This window comes from Rhinolophus sinicus, chromosome 16 (genome assembly GCF_057876585.1).
Source record: "Rhinolophus sinicus isolate RSI-liver-muscle chromosome 16, RSI-T2T, whole genome shotgun sequence".
Taxonomy (NCBI): Eukaryota; Metazoa; Chordata; class Mammalia; order Chiroptera; family Rhinolophidae; genus Rhinolophus; species Rhinolophus sinicus.
Window position 1 is genome coordinate 24857758 of NC_142516.1, and position 23306 is coordinate 24881063.

A 23306-nucleotide genomic window follows, 5' to 3' on the forward strand; every position below is an offset into this window, starting at 1 on the left:
GCAAGAATAAGTAAAGGCTGGGAGCTGAACGGTGCGTGCGCGCAGGGCAACCCTGTTGAAAGGCGGCTGTTTGCCTTTTCTCTGTGTCCTTGTTTGCTGATGATTCCTGGGGGCCTGTCTGGTGCCCCCCGGTGCAGACTGATGGGGACCATCTGCCAGGATTAGCTTTCCGGTTCTTGTTGGGCAAAGAATACATTGAAATTGAGTTGCGAAAGTTGGGTGCAAAGCTCAGTTTGGGTCCAAAGTAACAGTCAACTTGTGTGGGTGGCAGTCATTCAGCACAAACAGGGCTTGGGACAGGAAGTGCGAGGAGGTTCAGCGTTTTCAGGATCTTCGTCTGGTTTTAGGCTGCGCCGGAGGCCAAGGTCCCCATGGAACAGATGGGACAGAGTGCGGCCATATGGCCTCTTTTTTGCCTTTCCTGTTAAAATATTTTCTCAGATCTGACTAGCCATGTGGCTAAGAAAATAGATAATTTTATTTTTTGCATAAATTAGCGTGTCAGTATTTAGGGATTGTTCAATGACAAGGAATATATAAATAAATATTTATTTATCAAATAAATAAAAAATAAAAGTGTTTAAGAGCCATTAGAGAATTTTACAGAGTGATGGAAAAACTTCCGTATCCTCTCCCCACTTCCAGTTTCACCTGACACATTTCTTCACTGTCCTGGCAATGATGGTTCAAATCCAGTTAATAATTCTAGTTGTTATCTAATTCTAATTCAATTCTAATTCCAGCTTGGCCACTATATGCCACTGGATTTAGGGAAACTCATTTCTCCCAGCGTTTAGTTTCTCCTTCTATGGAATGAAGAATATTAGCACTCATAGCCAGTTTTTGTTTCTTTGGGCAGATATTTATTGAGCATCTACCACATATGGGACAGTGAGCTGGGTATATAGTAGTGAACCAGGCAGACATGACCCCTGCCCTTATAGAACTTACAGTGTAGTGAGGGGAGCAGATATGAAGCAGATATTACCACACAGGTAAAAATATAACAGCAAACTGTGATAAATTATGAAAAAAAGCAAATAATGGTACTGTGTTAGATACTACCAGGCTGTGGACAGGGACTTAGTTTAGACTGGAAGGTCATGAAGGGAGAGCCCTGAAGTTCCAGCAGCCGTTAGCCAGGGGAATGTCAGAAGCCCAGGGGTCAGGGGCACGGTATTCCAGGCATAGATACAGGATGTGAAGGCCATGGGGCCTAATGCATGTTCCTGAATCAAAGAACCGAAAAGCCAGTGGCACTGGTGGAGCAAATGAAGCCTGGCTGAGAATGAGCTGGGAATCGGCAGGGCCAGATCACACAGGGCTTTGCAGCTGGGGAAGGGTAGACGGGCCATGATCACCAGGGTCAGCTTGTGTGTGGTCCTTGTCACTGAGGGGACTTGAGTGACAGTAGCCCAAGGAGACAATTGTAGTTATTTTATATAAACATATATACCATTTGATGCTCTGTTTCCTTCTTTCCTTTCATGTTATTTGGTGTGTATGTTCCCTTATTTCCAAATAATCTTCATATTTATAGTAGTGATCCTTGGTGTGTAGGCTGTGTTTCGTAGTTTTGAAAGTAGTTTTTTATCCATTATCTTGATTTTCATAGCAGTTCTGAGAGGTATGCATTACAGTTCCTGCTTCACAGGTGAAGAAAGAATTGTAGGTTAGTAAGGTAGTGAGAGGAAGGGCTGGATCTTTTGGCTCCAAATCTCCCCCGGGATGATTCCATTGACATTCCTGGTAGCTTTATAGTAATCCATCAACTCAGTTTTTATTTTACAAGTTTATATTCTACTGCCAGCATTTAGATTGTTTCCAGTGTTTGTGTTATAAATAATTATAAAGATTTTATATATCTAGCCTTTTCTTATTTTTGTTATTACTTCCTTAAGCCAAAATCTCGGGAGTAGGATTATTAGGTCAAAGGGAAATAGCCCTTGAAGTCTATGGCCAGATGTCCTTCCAAAGGATCAAACCAATTAACAAAACTACCATCAGTGCATGAGGCTGTATAGTTCTGGGAGGGCAGGCCTGGTTTTAAAAGTTGTGTTTTCTTCTAGCATTTCTCTGATTTGATTCTGAAGATTTTACTTTAATTTGCGCAGACCTAACTGAAGTATATGGTATCAGGAATGGGTCTCAAATTAATTTTTCTTTGCATTGATATCATGTCATCCCAGCGGCTTTTATTAAACAGTTGTTCGTTTTCTAGTTATTTCTGGAGCATTTAACAAAATCTTATCTGTGTAGGGAGCTATTTTGGGATTATTGATTTGGCCATTTGATAAGTATTTTTTATTTTCTTGCTGCTATAGTCCAGAGCGTGCTGTTCCCTTTGAACATTCTGAGATGTGGGGGAACTCACTGTCCCCACTTTTTTGTTCTTTTTTTGCCTCTCAGAATATTCTTTGATAATTTCATCTATTTCTTTTACCCATTGAATCTTATTAGCTTATCAAGTTCTACAAAGTATCCTAGCTCTATTTTAACGCCCCAGGAACATTTGGTAAGGAATGGAGACGTTTTTTGTTGTCACTGTCCTGGGGGTGGGGGTTAGTTGGTGCTGCTGGTATCTAGTGGGTAGAGGCCAGGAATGTGGTAAACATTCTACAGTCTGTAGGAGGGGTCCCCCACAACCGTTATCTGCCCAGAATGTCAATAGTGCTACTATTGAAAAACCTACCTCTAGAGGTATTGAAAGGTTAAAAATAATTGCGACAACCGCGATTACTTTTGCACCAACCTAATACTTAGATTATCTGCACATTATAGCTGAGGAATAATGAGAAGGAAGGTACAAAGGGATGCTTTGCTGCTCTCCACAGCAGCTCATTGTAGCAATTCAGTTAAACATCAGATTTATTATTTTAATACCCAATGCTGAAAGAAGGCACCTGATTTTGGTGAAACACCTTTTGAAAACAGTGTTTCTCTATATTAAGAGCAAAAATTAATATAAGACCCAGTCTTATTTTACTATAAGACCGGGTCTTTAATATAATATAATGCAATACAATATAATATAATACCTGGTCTTATGTTAATTCTTGCTCCAGAAGACTCATTAGCGCTGACTGTCCAGCTAGGGCTTATTTTCAGGGTACCATGTTTCCCCGAAAATAAGACCGGGTCTCATATCAAGTTTTCCTCCAAAAGATGCATTAGGGTATATTATTCAGAATCTAGATACTCTAGGGACAGGGCACGGGGCATAAGGAGGTTGCTGTGCTTAGTGGCTAAGAGCAGGGACCCTTGAATGGGACTGGCTTTGAATCTTGGCTCTGCCATTTACCAACTGTATAACCTTGAGCGATTTATTAACTCTTTGAGGCTTGGTTTTCTCGTCCGTTAAATGAGTATAATGATAGCACTAATGGTGTTTGGAGATTAAATGAGTTAATACATGTAAAGCGCTTGGAACATTGGTACGTAGTAAAACCTATTGAAGTGTTAACCCCATTATTGTTAGCGTTTTTCTTAGCTCTTTCCCTGATCTGCTTTACGCTCACTGGTTTCAGAAGTCGTAAAAGACTAGTAAGATTTTCTTTGTGCCCTTTAATATCAGTGCCATGGGCAAGACGCATTCATTTTTTTTTTTCAATCAACGAACATATTTTGAGCATCTGCTGCCCTAAAGGGTCCTAAATGTGGGGGCTGCAGAGATGTCCAGGGACATAGGTTTGATTCATTGGGTCAGATCAGCGCTCAGCAGGGCGGGTGAGTGATAGAATTGGTCATCTTAAAAGATTTATGTGCCAAACATGGCTCTGTGAGAGGCAGCATGATGGATGCAAAAGTGCAGAGTTAGGGGTCAGTAGATCTGGGTTCCAATGCTGATGGGCTCCCTTACCAGGCCATGGCTCATAACCTGTTTGAACCTTAGTTTCTTCTAAAATGGTAATGGTACAACCTACCTCACATGGTTATTGTGAGAATTGAATATTAGAGATGAGAAGTGTAAAAAGCTCTGGTACATAGTAGGGGCTCCGTATTAGCTGTAACTATAATAAATCTATAGGCCATGAATTCACTTTACCTGTATGGAACCTGTTGCTGGTGTCTGACCATGCCATTCTAGTGGAATCATTTCCCACCTGTGCCACTTGCTGTGTCAAATAGAATTTCATGTGGCCTCTGGGGTTGGACAGAACTGGCTGCTAATCTCACCTATGCTGCTGACTAGCTCTAGGGTTACCCTTCCTTGACCTTTAGCCTTGTCACATATAAAATGGAGACAACAATGGTTCCTACATCACAGGTTTTTCTAAGGATTAAATGAAATAATCCATATATAACATGCCTGCTACATATTGGACTTTAAATAAATGGTAGCTACTATTTATCCTAAAATTATAAATGGTAGCTTCAGAGCTTCGAGGTTGATGACTATTTATCTTACTCATGCTCTTCATTTAATTTTTTTTCTGAGTTTATTATTTTTCTCTGAAGTCATACAGTTATGTCATTTTTAACAAGTTTTATTCCTGTCTGTCAATATTTGTGATTTTATTTAGCTATAAGCTTGAAATGGGTACAATTTTGTGTTCTGCTTTTTGTACTTAATATTATATTGTTGATAGTGTCTGTGTTTCATCAACGTTGTTGTAATGACTGCATACTATATTGTTGAGTAGATATACCATCATTTAATCATTTCCCTACTGCTGTTTAATTAAGTTGTTTCCAGTATTTTCCAACGATAGTGTTTCAATGAACGAATAATTTCATATATTTAGCTTTTTGATATTTTAAATTTACATCCATAGGATGTATTCCCGGGAATATTACTTGGTCAAAAGGGATAAACATGTCTTTGGAATACATATGGCAAAATTGCTTTCCCAAAGGGCTCAACAGATTTATATTTCCATCTTCATTATTTTATAAACTTTAGTTCATTCTCTTACTCAACAAACATTTTTTTAAGCCCTTATCATGTGGTAGCCTTAGTGAGAAGAAAGTGACACAAAGGGAGACGCTCCCACATAAATAGGACCCTTGCTGTGCCAAGTGCTGATAAAGGCACAAGATGCTTGGAGAATCCTGAGGAGGGACTTCCCACTCAGCTGGCAGAAGAGGCCCAATGTCCTTTGAAAGCTTGGCGATGTCAGTGTGTGTTGCCTCTTTGGGAATATTTATAGACACAAGATGAGCCCCATCTTTGGTCTTGGAGATCCCATTGACAGCATGCCTTCTTCCAAAGAGGGACCCGTTTGTCTTTTTCCCCCCTGGTGTGCTTCTTCATAGTTATATGGTAATGGTGGGTTGTTTTGTTTGTTTGTTTCATTTATGGAAAATTTAGGAAACACAGGAAAGTATTTTTAAAAATCACCCATTTTCTTATCACCCCTGGACATCCACTGTTATCATCTTTGTATTTCCTTCCAAAAAGAAGATTTAAAAAAAAAGGTTAATGTGGAACCATATCAGAGGTCTTTGGAAATTAAAAATGGGTTGTTTAAAATACCAAAAATCCAATAACAAATAATAAACATAAACCCGAAAGCAATCTGAAGCACCAGCAATATCAGAAAAGTTTAATTAATTATGATCCATTCATAGTGTGGAATATTAAGTGGCCATTAAAATACATACTTTAAGAGAATATTTTATATCATTGGAAAACACTCCCAGTGAGATGTTAAATGAAAAAGGAAAATACAAAACTACGTATGCTGTATAATCTCAATTTTGTAGAGAAGAAATATTATTTCTGTATGCATAGAAAAAAAAAGACACAAAGTATTAACAGAGAACCATTGTTAGCTCGATTTACTAGTCATTCTCCCTGGGAAGTAGGAATAAGGGTGATTTATATTTCATTTTTTTCTACTTTGCTGTATTTTTTAAATTTCACATATTCTACAATAAAAATATATGGACTTGAGGATCAAGAAAAAAACTTCTGTTAAAAGGGGGAATTTCATACCAGTGTTCTCTTGGCTTTATGGCTCTGAAGCCACAGTTCTAATTATTCTTAACCACAACGCCCCATGACTCTTTTGGGCTCTTTGGTGTTTAGCCTAATTAGAACTTCAAAGTCTAGAAATAAAAAGAAGAAAGAGGTGAGAGATCAGGCAGTGTCCTTACAGATGGTCCTCGATTTACGATGATTCAACTTACACTTTTTTGTGGTGCAAAAGTGATTACCAATTCAGTAAACACTGTGCTTTGAATTTTGATCTTTTCCTGGGCTCGCATACGGGTATGATACTCTTTTGTGATTCTGTGCTACAGCAGTGAGCTGCAGCTCCCAGTCAGGCACACGATCAGGAGGTTAAACAACCGATAATCTATAGGGTAGTCACTGTGTGAGATGATTTTGCTGTAGGGTAATGTAAGTGTTCTGAGCATGTTTGTTTAAGACAGGCTAGGCTAAGCTATGATGATCAGTAGGTTAGGTGTAGTAAATGTATTTTCGACTTGCAGTATTTTCAACTTATGGTGGATTTATTGGGACATAACCGTGTCATAAGCCAATGAGCATCTGTAATTGTTTGAACACCACTGTTTCAATTAAATTATGTCTAATGATTTCCATCCTGACCTTGTGCTTATTTTTCCCTTGGTAACTTATTGAAGCAGGGTTTTCCTTTAGAGAATTGGTTTAACCATTGGATCATGCTTACTTCTAAATTTAATGATCTTTTAACCCACTGGAGAAGATGTTGACCAGACCTTAATGGATGGGGAAGAACTTTGCATTCTTCCCAGCTCTTTTCAGTCTGGGGTGCATGGAGGTCAAGATGGAACTGTGTGTGAATTTCTGTTGGTCTTTGGAACCCTCTTCTCAGCCCCATGGGGTGCAACTTTGTGTGCATTTAAAGGAGCAGAGGTGGTGTGTATTAAGCACAGCAGGTTGCCCTGGCCTTCCCCTTTCAACAAATGGTCATTATGTCCCTGGAACTCCAATGAGGCCAGGGAAGCAAAGATGACTGGACCCAGCGCTTGCCTTCAGGGTGCTCATATTGCAGTAAAGAAGCCAGGGATAGACACAGACGATTTCAGGTGGGAGCCTAGGAGAAGGGCTTCTAGCTTAGCCTGAGATTTTAGTAAAGGAAATTATACCCGGTTGAGTCTTGAAGAAGGAGCAGAAGACAGATGAAGCAGGATGGGAAGCATCTTCCCTTTCTTAAGGAAAATACAGAGGTACAGAATAGTGTGTTACACTGTGAAAACTGCAAACAATTCAGTGTTATGAAAACTTAGAGAGTGGTGGGAGAGACTGGAGAAGTTCACCAATTGCTTAGTTAACTTTCCTGTAGATTTCCCAAAGCCTAGTAGCATTGAGCATCCAAGTTATTATTTAAATTCACAGTGTTCTGTCTTATTTCCCACTCAGTGTCAGCTGTTGCTGGAAGTGGCCTGGCCTCTATTTATCTTCCTGATCCTCATCTCCGTTCGGCTGAGCTACCCACCCTATGAACAACATGAATGTGAGTATCTGAGCATCCTGCTTGAGACTCCCCCCTGGCAAGTGAAATCCAGACAATGGGCATGGGCTAAATTTGACCTTTCCCTAGATGCGATCTTTAGGAAACATTGTGAATGGTTTGGAACAGAAAAGCTAGACTTCCGATTTTTTGATAAGGCATGAATTCAGGAAACTATTTTCCGTCTTAGTGAATGGCGATAATAATAATTATAATAGCCAACATCTGTCACACATTCTAAATCACGAAAGTCAAATAACCTTACTGATAGTTTAGAAAGTGGTGATTAAAAAAGCCCCTGAAGGTAGTGTCTCAACACCATTGTCATCTGGTCCCTGTCCATCTTCTGCATATGCTTTACTACACAGTTGCAAATCATCGAACACATAATTTTAAGTAGCATTTGTGTAGAACTTCTCAGATGGACTAATGGTCATTTGAGTCTCATAACAACCTTGTAAAATGGACTTTATTATTGTTATCATTTGCTTGATAGATAAATTGGGGCTCAGAGAAGTTCAGGGACTTGCCCAAGGTCACACATTTAATAAGTGACAGAGATGAAATAAAGCTCAAGTTATCTGATTTCCAATCCTGTGTTTTGATGATGGTCTTTACAGTGAGTGTAGAAAATACAGTAGTGGCCAAGAACACAAGCTCTAGATGTCAGGTTACTTGCGTTTGAATCCTGCCTTCAAAACTTACTAAGTATATATATCACCTTGGGTAAGTGACTTGGTTCTTGGTACCTGCGTTTTATCATCATTATGAAAAGGAGCAATATACCTACACTATATGTTTATCATGAGTGTTATCCTACAATCACGTCTTTCTCTCTTGGCCGGGCTTGCGGGATGGATTGACACTGCAGAAATGGGTCCCAGTCTAAATGATCAGCATTTATGTAGGGGGTTTAGGTGGAACCTTTGTTCTGTTGCCCTTGTACCTTATCCGACCATTAACTAGTTCTACCCACACCCTGCCAGCCCCATAGGCTTGCAGGATAGGAAAGGAATGGGACTAGGGTCACCTTTAGTTGTGTTCTTGGTCTGGTCCTGTCTCTCTCATGGCACATAACTGCTAATTTGCTAGTACACATTATATACATATATATACATATATTCAAGTTTTTAAAACCCCCACAAAACCTAAAGAGTATTCTACCAGATTTTCAGATTTCCTTAAAAAAGAAAAGAACATAAAATGAAATATACACCCAATTTGTGAGCCTGGGAGGTAATTCTGCTTTCTCTTTTGGAATCCCACAGATTGATGAGCAAATGCATATTTGATTTTATTTAAGCATTACCTTAAGTCCCACTGAAATGCACATTTTAGGGAAAACTAGGCCTTTTCATCTGCTCAGCTATTTTCTCTCTAGAATGGTCACAAGCAGGCAAGATGGTGCAGTAGAAATTGGCAGACTTTGGATCAGACAAATTGGAGTTTGTTTGAATCTGGGCTCTGGCATTTGCTGAGGTTGTGATCTTTGTCAAGTTATTAATTTGAACCCAGAGCCCACTAAATCTAGGCCATAGTGTCTCAGAAATGTTATGGAATTCCTATGCATATAGAAGGAAGATACGACTTGTGCCTTCCATCTATGCACTTCTTGCAACCTTACCTTCTGTTCTCACCACCTTCTAGGGACCTAGCCAGAAGGGAGAGGGCTAAGGTGAATCTTGCAGAGGTAGCTCATCTCTGGAAGCAAAGGATTGCTCTGGAATTCTTCCCAGTAAATCTTTTGCAGTTTGACCCAGAACCATCAAGGTCCTAATTACTTCCCTGGGTCCGGGGAGTCCATTATGCTACTTGATTGTCATCCTGTGCACTCAGTGCTAAGTCCTCTTGCTGCTTTTGTTTGCAAATAAGATGGGACTCAACATACAGGGAAGGGTCTTTGCTTCACACACCAAGGTATAGCCTTGAATACCTTCCCCTTCCATTGATTGCCCTGTATTGCCTGTACCAACACCACCCTGTCCTTGGTACCACTATCTCTGGGAGGTCAAAGGGGAGACTCCCTTGATCCTTCGAGTACTTGGTTGGGTTACATAAATCTCCCCTGCCTGAGGAGCAGCTGACTTAGGCAAGGGACCTTGTTTGGTTTTCCTTGAACTATTAACAGGGAGATAAGGAGGTTAACTAAGTAAATGTTCAAAAGGCCAGAGTCCCTTCAGCGTGGCCACAGTGATCAGATCTTGTTACATCCTTGCTTTGGATGTTGCCTCTCTGGTTGGAATACGGATGGAAGGAAAAAGACAGCTAGAAGGGCCCCAAAATGGAAATGCAGTGTAGCAGGTCCTAGCTATGGGTTAGCTTCTGGGGACACTCTGTGAGTACATTTGCGTGAAAATGGTAAAATGAAGGAAGGTGGTAGTTGTGCGATGGAAGGAGTGTTTCCACGGGACTGTTGTGGAGTAAATACTGTTGTAGGCTCCGACCCCAGTGCCTCAATAATCCTACCAGGCCCATTCACTCAGCATTGACATCGTGCCAGGCACTCTGCTACGTGCTTTGCCTGTAAGAACTCATGGAATACTTCCCGCAGCTCTGTGAAGGAGGTTGTATGTTTATCCTCATTTTGCAGATGAGGAAACTGAGGGTTAGAGGTTCAGGGACTTGGCCAAAGTCACTGTTCAGCGTGTTGCAGGGACTGGATATGAATTGCAGTTGGTCTCACCCCAAAGCCTGTGAAGCTACACGGCTCTTTGCCACCTAGAGCTGGGGTTCTCAATGGTTGTTACCTCTTTGGGGTCACAGATAACCCTGAGAATATGATGAAAGCTGGAGCCGTGGCCTTTCTGTCCTAAGGAATTCACACATGCTTGGTCCTCCAATTAAGAGCTCTTGTTCCAGGGCACATTTTCTTGTTCCGCATAAGCAGCATCCATGACAGACTGCCACAAACCGTACTGTGCCTGTGACGCCTAAGACCCGCCAAATACACCCCATCATGCTGTTTGTCAGAAGCTCCTCCATAGTGAAGGAAAAGGAGGGTGAGGAGATGCACTGTTGAATGGGGCTCATTGTTTCGATGCGTGATAATAGCAACGAGGACAAATGTAGCTTCACAGGTGACATCTGACTCCAAGTTAGCAGCAAGCTGATTCGATGCCTTTGAGGAGCTTGTGAGCTGGCATAGGAGGTTGAACTAACAGGTTTGGCCAACAGAGGACAGCACAAAGGGGATCGGACAGGGCTCCAGGTATACAGGGGGCCAAAGGGAAGGGACATGGATTGAGATCATGGAAATGTGCGTCTACTCCCAGCCCTGCCCACTGATTCCCTGTGTTCTCCACCTACCACCTTCTCTTGCCATGGTTTCCGCTTTAGAGTGTGAAGGAGTTGGATTATCCCCAGGGCCCCTCTGTGTCTCTGAAAGGTGAGGTGGGTGGTGATGAACGGAAGATGGTTAAGTACTAGCTACAGGCCAGGCCCTCTCTGTATATGGTCTGACCTCCCCCTCTCACCACTGCTCCAAGGTTTGGGTCATGAATCCCATTCTACAGATGCTGTCAGGTAGATTAAGAATAGCTATCTGATGCCAATTTTCCAACTCATGGTCAGATTAGTCAGAAGTGGCTGGTCTCTGGGATATGGGGGATGGGACAGACAGCTTTGGGATGGAGAATGAATGGGTGGAACCAATAGAGATAAAGATCAGGTCCCAACATTGCTTCAGAGAATTAATGTTTCTCCTGCATTTTTCTTCTCCTGGATGTCAACAGGCCACTTTCCAAACAAAGCCATGCCCTCTGCAGGAACTCTTCCGTGGATTCAGGGGATTATCTGTAATGCCAATAACCCGTGTTTCCGTTATCCGACTCCTGGTGAGGCTCCTGGGGTTGTCGGAAACTTTAACAAATCCATGTAAGTACCAGATCATGTTTTCTTTCCCAAACTTGCTGGTTAATACTTTTCCTTCCCTTCTCAACCTCTGGAGAATTTTGAATGGTTGGATTTGAGTGGAGTTGCTTTTGTAAAGATTTGTGTGATAAAGTGTGCAAAATGCAGGCAGGGAGAATTGCTGCCAGGATTTAAGACCTGGTGTATTTTAGGAGTAACGATGTGTAGCTAAAAGTCGTGTGGCTGGGGAGGCGGGGGGCAAAGACTGGATGGTAAGTTGAGGAGGGAGACACAGCACACCTTCTTCATCTGTCACTTAGCCCACTCGTGTAAAAGACATTCACTGTGCATCTGAACCAGCTGGCCTGGGAGCTGGGGGAGGGGTAGGTAGAGAGATGTGAGTAGGAAGGGGCCTGCCCTCAAGGAGCTCACAGCCAAGGCCGGGGGAATTTGGTCCTTTCTGTTCACAGATCACCTCTCTTACTCAGCCGGCATCTTTCACACTGCACTGTCCCACTGTCTGGTCTTTCTCTTCCCTGGGTGTGAGCTCCCGGAGGGCCAGGATGCCACTTTCTTACCGTTTGTATTCCTGGCTCCTGACTTCAACGCCAGAGACATATGGGCTTAATAAGTGTTTGCCGAATGAGCCATTGAAGATTTCTTGGAACGCACAGAACCATGGCATGATTTAGGATGGACGAAGGACTGTAGAAGATTTATCAAGACAGTTCTGAGGAAGCTGCAGCTGGGGAGGCAGGGCCACATTAAAATGTTCATGGACTTTAGGCTTTGTTGCTTTCGTGGGCCCTCTCTTCCATGCAAAAATATTGAAAATTTTATGAGTGTGTTGGTCTAAAGATGAATATAACCCAGGCTGGATTCATCATTATACATATTCTTTCTGATTTTAAGAGTATCCTGAACCCTAGGCACTGTGCCTACTGTGTCTCATGGAAAAGTCGGCCCTGGGGGGGCGGGGCGGGGAGGGGAGTGCGTGTGTGTGTGTGTGTGTGTGTGTATGTGTGTGTGTGTGTGGGCTTCCTGGAGAGGAGGCACATGGGATGGGCCTTGAAGCGGGGGGTGTGATTTGCTTGTGCGGACACCTGGGGAAGAGCAGTTGGGGCAGGGGTGGTGGGTGGGAGGTTGGAAATCTGGGGAATCAGTGAGGCTGGGTGTGGGGAGCAGAAGGAGTGGAGGACCTGGCAGCCAGGCTGGGGCAGGCACTTGGTTCAAGTGAGAGAGGCAGCTGGACTGACCAGAGCTTTTCCGCTCTTCTTCTACCCCCTGCAGTGTGTCTCGCCTGTTCTCAGATGCTCAGCGGCTTCTCTTGTATAGCCAGAAAGACAGCAGCATGAAAAACATCCACAAAGTTCTGAGAACGTTACAGAAGATGCAGTACCGCTCACGTAAGCAGCAGCCTTCTGTGTATCGGTTTGTCATTGGCAATTGACCTGCACCAGGGAAAGACAGGATCCCAGGCCACCTGGTGCTTGTCCCTGTTAGCTCTTCCTACTGGGTTTTCTCCTCAGTGGCTAGGCTGTATGTAAGGCCTCTCTGCAGGAGGTGTTGGGAGACCGTGAGTGAGTGTGCTGGCCTCCTTTAGCGAGAGACTGGCACAGGCCCGGTGTTAAGACAGTCTGGGGGTGCAGGGTGCTTTCCAACTTCATTTCTTTGGAGTTGGCCATGTGGTTGCCATGAATGGGCAAATTTATAGACAAGGGATACTTCTGTCATATAAGAGCAATTAAAATTGCACCTTGATATGGATAAGTGAAAGTAAGCATTTATTCCTGAAAGGAGACTGTAACTCATCTTTCCCCTAGTCATTTGATTTAGTCTGATCGACATTTGAACTCTGATCTTTAAAAAGCGAAATCTTTATCTTTAATTTGATAAGTGCCCAGGCAGTTTATTGCATGACACTAAGGAAGTGTCTGAGGAGCAGATAGTTTGCTGACTGAGGCACTGGCTGCAGAACTTCTGGAGCAGCCGCCCAGGCAGTGGCCTACCAAGGGGACAGGGCGTGTGGGAGCAGTCCCTGCGTGCATGCAATGATGGTGTGCACGGTCTATAGAGAATTTAAAAGCAATAACGATGCATACTGAAAGTTGGTCTACTTTTCATCATCACCGTGCACCAGTTCTAAATAACATCAGTGGTAAATTACTCCCCATCATGGGCCAGCTGCTGCCACTACTCCAGGAATATACTTTTTACTTAGTCTGGTATTCCGGGAGGGATGGAATGGGCTGGCCTTAGCTTGAAAGACCTCCCAGATTCTGATCCGCTTGGCAAAAGGAGAAATGGTGTAAAGTGTTCGAGTTTAAACCAGACTTGGTTTGGAGGTTTTTCTTGGGTCAGGAAAAGAGGCAGTGGGCAGTGGGGGACCTGATGACAAAAGGAAGCAAAGCGGTGTGTGGAGGTGTGGACACAGAGGAAGTGTCACTTCACATCAGAGAGAGGTGTGACTGTGCTTTGGCTTCTGGCTCAGCTTTGAGGGGCCCCCCAGCTGGACCACTCCTGGCTGCATGGCCAGGCCATCCGGATACTGTTTCCTTGCTCTCTGTAAGCCCCTGCACACATGTGTCTGTCCCAGTGCAGGACACAGAGAGGACACTGCTCAAAGCGTATTAGTCCTTCCTGATCTACTGGAGGGCCCCTGCCTGGTAGACCAGAGGCAGAGCTAGGGTGATTTCTTCTACAATGTCAGCGTGGCCCAGAGGAAAGAGGAAAGAGTGTTAGGATACATTACCTTGTAGTTTTGTGACTTTGGGAATAAGTCATGTAGGCCCTTTTGGGCCACTCTTCTCATCTATAAAATGGGGACAATAGGAGAACCTATCTCATAGGGCTGCTGTGAAGAATAAATGAGATAAAACATTTAATTGCTTAAAAACAGCATCTGGCACATAGGAAGCATTTAGTGAACATGAGCTGTGATCATTTTGGAGTGATGACATTTTGGCCAAGCCATTTAACCTTTCTGAGCCTTAATTTCCTCAGCTATATTATAATAGGTAATTACATTTTACCTAAATGTAAAATATAAAATCTAACAGTGCCTGGCACATAGTATGTGTTCAACAAATGGGAGCCAATATTTTCCTTATGTGTCAGTGATGCATTTCTGAGCACCTGGCCTTGCTCTTCTGCTCTCAACTTCATGGCTGGAGAAGTAGACTGGCCGTTGGGGATGAGGTGTTAAACACAGTTTCAGACCTTAGTAGGGGCTTCGTTAGACACGCAGCAATTTTTCTTCTTTGAGCAAATGGCGGGTGGAGTTCGGGTGGAGAAGAGAAACCAAAACTGCATTCAAAAAACTTCCTCTGCACAGCTCTGAAGAGAGAAGGTCTCCTCCAAATTTGATTGTATTATATCCGTGATTATCTGTCCGTTCACCCAATCGGTTCCCTTTTCTGCCCTGCGGCTACTTCTTAAATTGCTTTCTCCTTTCTTTGCCTGCCTTGCAGCAGAGAGCCAGGCCTCAGTCTAGAGGGAATACAGGAAACGCTGCTTCTTCCCAGATGAAGCCAGTCAGTCACTTTTTGCTGAATTTGACTAGCACTCTAGATTGGGGAGAGGATCAGAGGCTGGGGTGTGTCAGAGTAGGACCTGACTTAGACACCTGTGCTGAGTTAGCTCTCTTGCAGTGTCACCCTCAGGACTGCAGGGATCCTTGGTGCAAAGCCCAGCCCTCATCAGCCTTCTCTCTCAGACACCCACTTCCTGCGATGGGCCCCTGCCTCTCACACGGCAGCTCATTTTGGGTGTTGACAGCTTTCGGTATCAGAAAATATCCACTACGCTGCTATACCTTTTTGAAAATGAGGCTAATTCTTTTTCCCTTGAGCTACGTAAAGACAGGTCTCATTATTTATTTATTTATTTATTTATTTATTTACTTTTTGCCCTCTCTTCCCAAAGTTTGATTTTTCTAGACTTCTGGAATGATTTTTTTCCCTCCTATATCTGGTTGTGTTTCGGTGCCTCTCTGTCTTTCTTGAAGTTTATCAAAAATGACAACAGTGTTCTAGCATGCGGTAAAAAGGGGACTTTTTCTTCTCTTGTTCTGAGCACTGCATTTCTGTGAACGCAATCTGAGATTGCGTTAGGCTTTTGGGCGCCCACGTCACTTTGGCTGACTCATCTTCCATGTGCAGTCAACCAAAATTACGGAGTCTTTTAAATATACGGCATTGCAAGTTTCTTGTTCTCCATTTCCTATTGTGCTGTTGGCATTTTGAATCTAAGGAAAATACTGTCTGTCTCTTGTCTGTTTTACATTTCTAGATTTCCTATGTCACCTCGTCCTACCAAAACCATTTTAGATTCCGATTTTGCCATGTACTACATTTGCTGCTTCTTGTTGTTTCCTATCATCTAGGAAATTGATAAATATCTCGCTTTGTTCTCATCCAAGTCATTGATGACTGTGGGATGAAGGCTTGAGGTTTGCATCAGTCCACCGGAAACTAACAACCCCTTTGTACGCTACCACTGTGGCTCTTAAAGTTCTACCAACCTCTGTTGTTGTGAGTGCTGGGCCACTGAGCTCCTGCTTTAGTGGTCTAGTTGGAGGACTTATCTTGTTTTTTCCTTCAGTTTTCATGTGCTAAATCCATTGGACTATCCACCGATACTTTGCGCATATGGAGGTCTCTACTCAAATACTCTCTTCTAGTCCCATGGTTTCCTGGGCTAGAGCATTGCTTTATTTCCACTTATTGGATGAGACCTAAGAAGCAGTTAGTTCATTTATAGACAAATGGGTTGATTGATTCAGTCGTTCAACCAGTATTTATTGAACATCTAATATGTGCCAACCACTGTTCCAGGTGCTGGGACACAGAGGTGTACAAAACAAATATGGCCTCTGTCCACATGGAACTTCTGCCTCTAGACAAGACTCTGATACAGAAGGGGGAAGTGACTTTCCCACGTTATCACAGACCCAGGAGGGATAATCTGGGAATAGAACACAGTTAAGCCTCTGCTATTTCATGCAGCTCTCTTTCTACAGTGTTATCGTGTGCTGCTCTAATAATCTTCCAACTGTAAAGTCCTCTAGTTTTAAGGATTAAATCATAGACAAGTCTAAGTATCCTTGCAAACCATGCATGTAGAAAGCCTTACAGAGGGACCTTACCTGGTTTTCTGATCCCTGGAACTTTTTGGGATTTTATTATTTTCTTCCTAAACCTACAGACGTGCAGGTTGAATGGTGGCTAACTTGATGTTTGGGAATCAGTGTGAGGAGCATTCATTCTTCGTAAGTCCCTATCATGACTGCAACCCAATGGAAATATCAACATTGCATAAGTTTTCAGAATCTCTAGAAAAAGTGACGGATCTAGCAAGATTCTGTTTCTGTGAAATGCAGAATGTCGAGGGGCGTTTTCTCTGAGTGAGTTTTGTGTGACATCTGAGATGATTTCAGGTGGCACATGGATGGCAACTTTCAATTTTAACCCACATCAAATTACAGTTTCATGCGTGTTATTGCTTAGGAAGATTTTCAATAGGAAAAAAATTAAAGTTAATTTAAAGGAAACATTATTTTATGTGGATATGGTAAAAATTGTGAGAGTAGTTTGTAGATGATTGAAGGTTGGAAAACACCTGTATAAGAGAAAGAGTTTGGGGCTTTGTATTAAGATTTGTTTTGGGAACAAAACAAATTCAGGCTCTGTCCCTCATTATGTGTCCACGTTGGGCATGTTTTGATTCTTTCTGACCCTCAGTTTACCTGAAACGTGAGATTAGCTGCCCCCAGGGTCATTTAGCATTAAATCAGATGTAATCTGTGGCTGACTGATGGCAGGGCATAGCACATAGTTGACGCACAATAAATCTGAGTTGATTTACCTCCCCTTCTCTTCCTGGCTGACTCGGCTTCACCAGTTTGTCCAACCTCTCTGGGCCTCAACTTTCCTTGCCTCGAAATTGGGACTTTGACAACCCAACCTGAAAATGTTTTACCTCGGAAACTTGGTGGGTATTTGGGTGGGGATCACCTGGGACCAGTGATATGGGCTGTCCCCTACATTGTAGCCCTTGAAGGCAGGACTGACCCTTACTCATGGTTCTGTCCCAAGCATCAGCACAGTAGCAGGCATGTAGTAAGCAACCCATGAATCTGTGAGAGAAATGAATGAGGGTGAGAGAAAATACCCGCCCTTCAGAGTATTTTTAGGGTCAAGTGAAAGTGCTTTGAAAAGTATGGAATCCCAGCACATGTAAATTTCAAGTTGATTCCCTTGTGTAAACCCACGTCAGCAGGGCTCTAAATTAATAATAATGACGAAAGTTCTTAAAACAGCTTTGGCTTGCTCTCTTCCATAAGGTTTATTTTCCTGAACTTGACTGAAGAGCTGCCATGAACACAGAGGCCTGACATGGATTTACTGAGAAGCGTGAAAGGTTTCATTTTCATAGCCCCCTTCCAAGGCCCTGGTAGGGATCTTAGCAATTAAAAATTGCCAAAGTAGTGTTTTAAAAAAATACACTGTTTCTTAAAGAGAGCCCCCCAAATTGTGTCAGCTTCAGGACTCACAACCTGCATCTGTGTCTGCCAGAAGCACTGGGGTGATAGAAGGAACTGTCTCCTTCCTCACCCTCCTCCTTCATTCCGTCCATCAGCCTCACTCACCAACCAGCCCCGCTGCCTCCCACCCCTTTGGTGAATCTGGCAGACAGGCCAGAGCTCAGGCCTCCCAGATGGGGCTGGTGCTGCCTGGATCAGGGCTGGTCTGGACAAGGAGATGTCCCTTTGCTTTCTTTTTGTCTTTACTGCTTGTTTCCTTTCCAGCCACTTACAGGCATCGTCACTCAGGGGTACCGACCAGGCTCATCAGCCTGCTTCCTGCTGAACGTTTCTGCTCAGGCATCCACTTTGCTCCAGTGCCTTGCTCCTTTCCCCAATCCTGGCATCTTGATCTCAGACACTTTCATCTCTCGGGCACCACGGGCCGAAGTCCCTCTTGAGTTTGCACTGTATATAATGGTCGGGCTTCCTACTTGGTTGGGATTTGTGAAATGCATATCCTGGGGCTGAGGCTTCTTGGCTTCCTGGGGTGGTCCATCCTTACACCCCCTATAAGAACTTCTCCAACTCCTCTACTTTCCCCCGTGTCCACAGTTGATGGGGCTCTTGTCTGCTGCTGCTTCCCATGTCTGCTCCCCCAGCCTCCCCATTGCTTATGCTGGCCAGGGACAATTCCTAGGCTTGTGAGGGCACTGTGAGAGTTCCCTATCAGCTGTGGCCTGGCCCAGTGGACAGGATTGTGGGTTCTGTGGTGGGGCTGGATGCCAGATCCCCAATCTGCCCTGTGCAGGGGACTCAGCCGCTTCCATCCGCAGCCAAGATCTTAGCTCTCCAGGTGTCAGACCCCGTCCCAAATTACAGCTGCACCAACACCTTTTAACAGAAGCCCAGTAGATGGGACTTCAGAGCATGATTTTCCAGACCTGCTGAACTAGGCCAGGTCAGGTAGGTGGAACAGTTGAGGGATGGCTATCAAGCTGTACGTAGAGCTGCCAGATGACACATTTGTGTGGATGCCATGGTTTCCATGAACGGCACTCCCCAGGAGAACTGTGCTCCCAGACGCTGGGTAGTGTACAACCTACATGGCACTTTGCTGTGGCCTAAGTACCTTATCTCTACTTCCCATACTGAGGACTAGGGTTACAACAGGTCTCCCACAGCCCCTGAATCAGGGGCTTCTGAAATTCCTTCTGTCCAGGACGTAGAGTTCTCTGAAGCTTAGGAGCACTTCGCAGGGAAAGAACAAGGAAGAACTCTGAGCATTTTGTCACTGGGCTGGAGATGTCCCTTTGGAGGACATCCCACATCATTGGGGTCAAGGGCTGGAAAGGGGCAGGACTGGAGGAGAGACCCAGGGCAGCGCTGTGTGCATCCTGACATCCTGACTTGGGTCTTGAGCTTTTCCATCCCTTTGGCTAGATTTTTGAATGTCAGTGGCAGGACTGCCATTTTCGGTATATTCATGATGCTGATCTGATTTGTTTGGCCTTTCTGATGTGTTCTGTAAGACTTTTATGAAATAAGTCCAGAGGGTTATGGTGAGCTTTACTTAGCGAAAAGGGTCATAACTTTCTGGCTTTTGGATTTCCTAGCAATACTGGGAACTCACTGTATGGCCCTTTGATTCTGCTTTGATCTTTGAAAGTCAAAAGGCATGATCCCCAGAGGGCAGGGGAGGCTTTGGTGACATGGCAATGTAGTTGGCTGTGGCAGGGAGTTGAGGGAAGGAGATGTAAAATTTTCATCTTGTAAACATCCACTGGGCAGTACAATTTAGTGTTAAGAGGACAGACTTGGCAGTCAGGCTGCCTTGGTTCAAATCTTGGCTCTCCTGCTTACCAGCTGTGATCTTGGATCATTCCATAACATCTCTGTCCCTCAGTTTCCTCAAAATGGAGATATTACTAGAATCTTTCTTAGAGATATTGTGGGGGAATAAATAAGCCAATAAGGGTAAAACATTTGGTACAGTTTCTAGCACATAAGAAGTACCAGGCTTGTACTTTAATTTCACTACATTTTTACAACCATCATGTGAGGTAGGAAATTTTGTTCCTTTTTATGCACACGAAGGAGTTGAAGTTCAGAGAGGCTAAGTAACTTGCCTAAGGAAGCACAGCTGGCAAGAGGCAGGAAAAGAGCTACAACTTCAGTCTTTCATACTCTGCTATTACATGCTAAACGGAGCAGCCCAGGGTAACCAGACACTTCTCCAAGGTCACAGGATACTAGGCATTCATGGGCTGGGATCAAAAAGGAGACTAGGGCTTCTGAGAGAAATGCCAGACTTCCTCCATTTCCTGGCTTCATGGGTAACAGGCATAGATGGAATGTCCCCCAGGGCCTGTCTAGAAAGAACATCCTGTGATTCAGACAGCCACTTCTCCTTTCCTGCCTGAACCCCTTTATTCCCTTGAGCAACTGCTGAAGTTGACGTTGCAGCCCCAAACTTTGTTGTTCTTGTGGGTCCCCCTGAGTGTCATCTTGTTGAGAGATCAGATGACATATGTATCAATATTATGTCATCAGACTGGAAATTTCTTTCAATCTTTGGATGATTGCAATTCATGTTCTACATGTACTGTGTTTCCTCAAAAATAAGACCTAGCCGGACAATCAGCTCTAATGCATCTTATGGAGCAAAAATTAATATAAGACACGGTCTTATTTTACTATAATATAAGACCGGGTCTTATACAATACAATATAATATAATATAATATAATATAATACAATACTGTTTCGAGGAAACAGGGTACTTGTCGAAAGTTCTGATTTAGGATCTTAGGGTTTCCTATTTTGAAACCTTTCCAGCTAACATGAAAAAGGTTTCCTAGACCTGTCACAGCCAGGCTGCATCCAGGTGCTGTGTTGAAATATTGCTTCAATTAAATCAAATCAAAGGTAAACTTTACCCAAACAAGAATAGAAAACACAATTGTACTCAATTGCAGGCCAGCACGTACCCCACAATATCGGACTGACTTTAAAAAGTTTGGATTGTTAACATCAAGAACAGTGTTTTATGTCTCTTGCTTTTCCAGCATAAGATTTATTTCCCTTGTGTGTGGCAAAGAGCAATTTGGCAGTTCAGTGAGTTTCTTGTTGAGAGCTTCCCATTTCTGGCCCTCTCATCACTGTTGTCCCGAGGCACAAAAGGGCAATGTTAGAGTGACACTTTGTCAAAAGACTATGTTGCACCAGGTAACGATGCCATTTTACATTTCAATGTGTTGTTACATTTAAGGCTTACATGGGCACTAGCAGCTTGATATTATCATCCCCGTTTTATTGATGAGGAAACAGAAGCTGGAAAGTGTTATGCCTTTGCCCGTGATCATGTAATAAAGTTGTGGACTGAATCCATGTCTGTCGGACCCCAAAGCTCAGCAACTTCCCCCCACGCCATGCTGCCATGTTGTCTAATTCCAACACCAGGAAGCAGGGGTGGCAGCATCTGCTTTTGATGCCAAACACGTGATGCTGCCTTTGATGCCACAAGTGTGATGAAGCATTTTTAAAGAGTAAAGTGACTTATTTAATTCCCGGTATAGTAGAAAGAGCCAAAAGCTTTGTAGCTACAGCCGATTGGGTTCAAATTCACCACTTGCTTGCTCTGTGACCTTGAGCAGGATATTAACCTCTCTGGGTCTGTTTCCACATTTGAAAAATGGGAATAATACATTTCTTGTAAGTCTGTTTGAGGGATTCTAGAAAATAATACACATAACGTGTCTGATGCTCAGTAAACGCTAATCACCTTCTTCTGCCCACAAACCACTACCTTGTCCCGTAATACATTTTATTAATTTTAAAAGAAGAAAAACTAAGCTATTTATACATTATGTATAGTAACAGTCCTTCCTTACTCCAGCCCTGGAAAGAATCCCTTCTCAGCCCCTAACTCATAAACTCATCTTCCTTTTAGGTCCAGAATTCATCTGGGCCAATGCAACCTCCTCAGTGTTACCTTCCATTTCTTTCCGGGCTTCCAGAGCCAGCTCAACTGTGTCTGCCACCCCCATTGCGTCAGGATGCTCCTGGCCAGTGTGAATAGGTCACCCTGTTTCTTTGGGGCCACAGTCTCCACAGGCTCTTTGAGGGCCTGGTTACAACAACTTCTACCCCGTTGGCCACTTCTCAGTAAGACACAAGTTTGCTATTGCCTTAGTAGATGGATCGGGGGAAGATGTGTCATGTGATGTCTCTTTCCGTCCCCCGGTTTCAATGATGACTGGTTCTGGAGTGGCAGAGAGGGCTGGAGGCTCACAGCTCTGCTCATCTGACCCTCTGGCCATCTCCTCTTGGAAGGCAAGGGAAAGGATCATGTCTTTATACAGCATCTTTTGCTACAGGCTTTCAAGGAGCCCCGAGAAATTCTGCTACTTTGAACCATAGCACTAGTGTTTGTGGTTCAGTATCCATTTAAAAGCTTGTCGAACCAATGCAAGTTCATATTACATGTAAAGTGCTTGAAGAACTATGTGGCTCCTAAAGTTATAATATTCCCATTGGTCTCAAGAAGGGACGCTGGCTTCCCTAGTACTTGTCTCAAAGACTTCATGGAGCATGACCCGAAATGTTCTGGTTTCTGTGGGAACCCCCATCACATAATTGCCATCATGACTTGATCACCATTTATTTTGAACTTGTTTAATTTTCAGCGTGTATGTGCTCACTCATAATGAATTCAGAGTACTTTACACACTTAGTGTCATTAGTGCTTACCTAAGCCACACCCCTGGTGAGGTAGACCTGCATTTATAGAGAAATGCAGGCTCCAAGAGCTTAAGTGACCTCTCCAAGGCCACATAACTGGAAAATTCTGGAACTGAGATTTGATCCAGTTTAGCCAGACTCCAGAACCTGAGATCTTTCGCGTATGTCTTAGTATCCCTCAGCAAGCCCTCACTGTAGAGAAGGAAACTCCTCCTGGGGTGGGAACCCCAGGCCCAGATGCACAGCAGGAGGGTCCTGAGGCTCCTGGCCCACTCTCACCTGCGTAAGGAGTCACCTCAGGGAACAACCAGGTCACCCTGCGTTACCTGCTTCTCCAGAACCCTGGCCTTCCCAGAGGAGCCCTGGTCTTCCCAGAGAAGGTCCAGCCACCTCAGTGAAGCAGGCAGTAGCTATGCTTAGAGGAGAAAGTACAGCCCTCGCATCAGGAACACAAACCAAAACAACAGAAGACACCTGAGTATGTTTGTTACCCGCCCTTTTGTAGCAGAGAACTGTTTCAAGGTCTCGTTTATAAAGCCAGACAAGCTTAGGCTGAGTAAAGCCACAAGTTAGAATTTGGCCCAGGGCCCTCAAGGCCATTACCCGTTTGACGTGGTGAAGGCTGGAAGACCCTCCTGGGGTCCTTTTAAGAAGAGTTTCTGGGCCTTGGAGGCTGACCTGATCTCTTTCTCCACTTCTCCTTTTTTCATCTGCCTCCTCCACCCACTCACTTCTCAAGCAGCTGATTG

The 23306-nt window shown here is 43.7% G+C and overlaps 1 protein-coding gene and 1 non-coding gene across 5 annotated transcripts in view; both read left to right on the forward strand.

Annotated features, from left to right (window-relative positions):
- The window catches only part of ABCA1 (ATP binding cassette subfamily A member 1), a 122259-nt gene that overhangs the window by 23024 nt on the left and 75929 nt on the right, over positions 1-23306 (forward strand). For all 4 annotated transcript variants that reach the window (XM_074330781.2, XM_019734159.3, XM_019734160.3 and 1 more), the window contains exons 3-5: positions 7352-7445; positions 11174-11315; positions 12582-12697. In XM_074330781.2, coding sequence (XP_074186882.1) covers positions 7352-7445; positions 11174-11315; positions 12582-12697 — 352 coding nt within the window. The remainder of the gene's footprint in view (positions 1-7351; positions 7446-11173; positions 11316-12581; positions 12698-23306) is intronic.
- LOC141571431 (small nucleolar RNA SNORD67) lies at positions 10435-10536 on the forward strand. Its single transcript, XR_012496174.1, has one exon. It is a non-coding gene; the product is annotated as a small nucleolar RNA SNORD67 (small nucleolar RNA).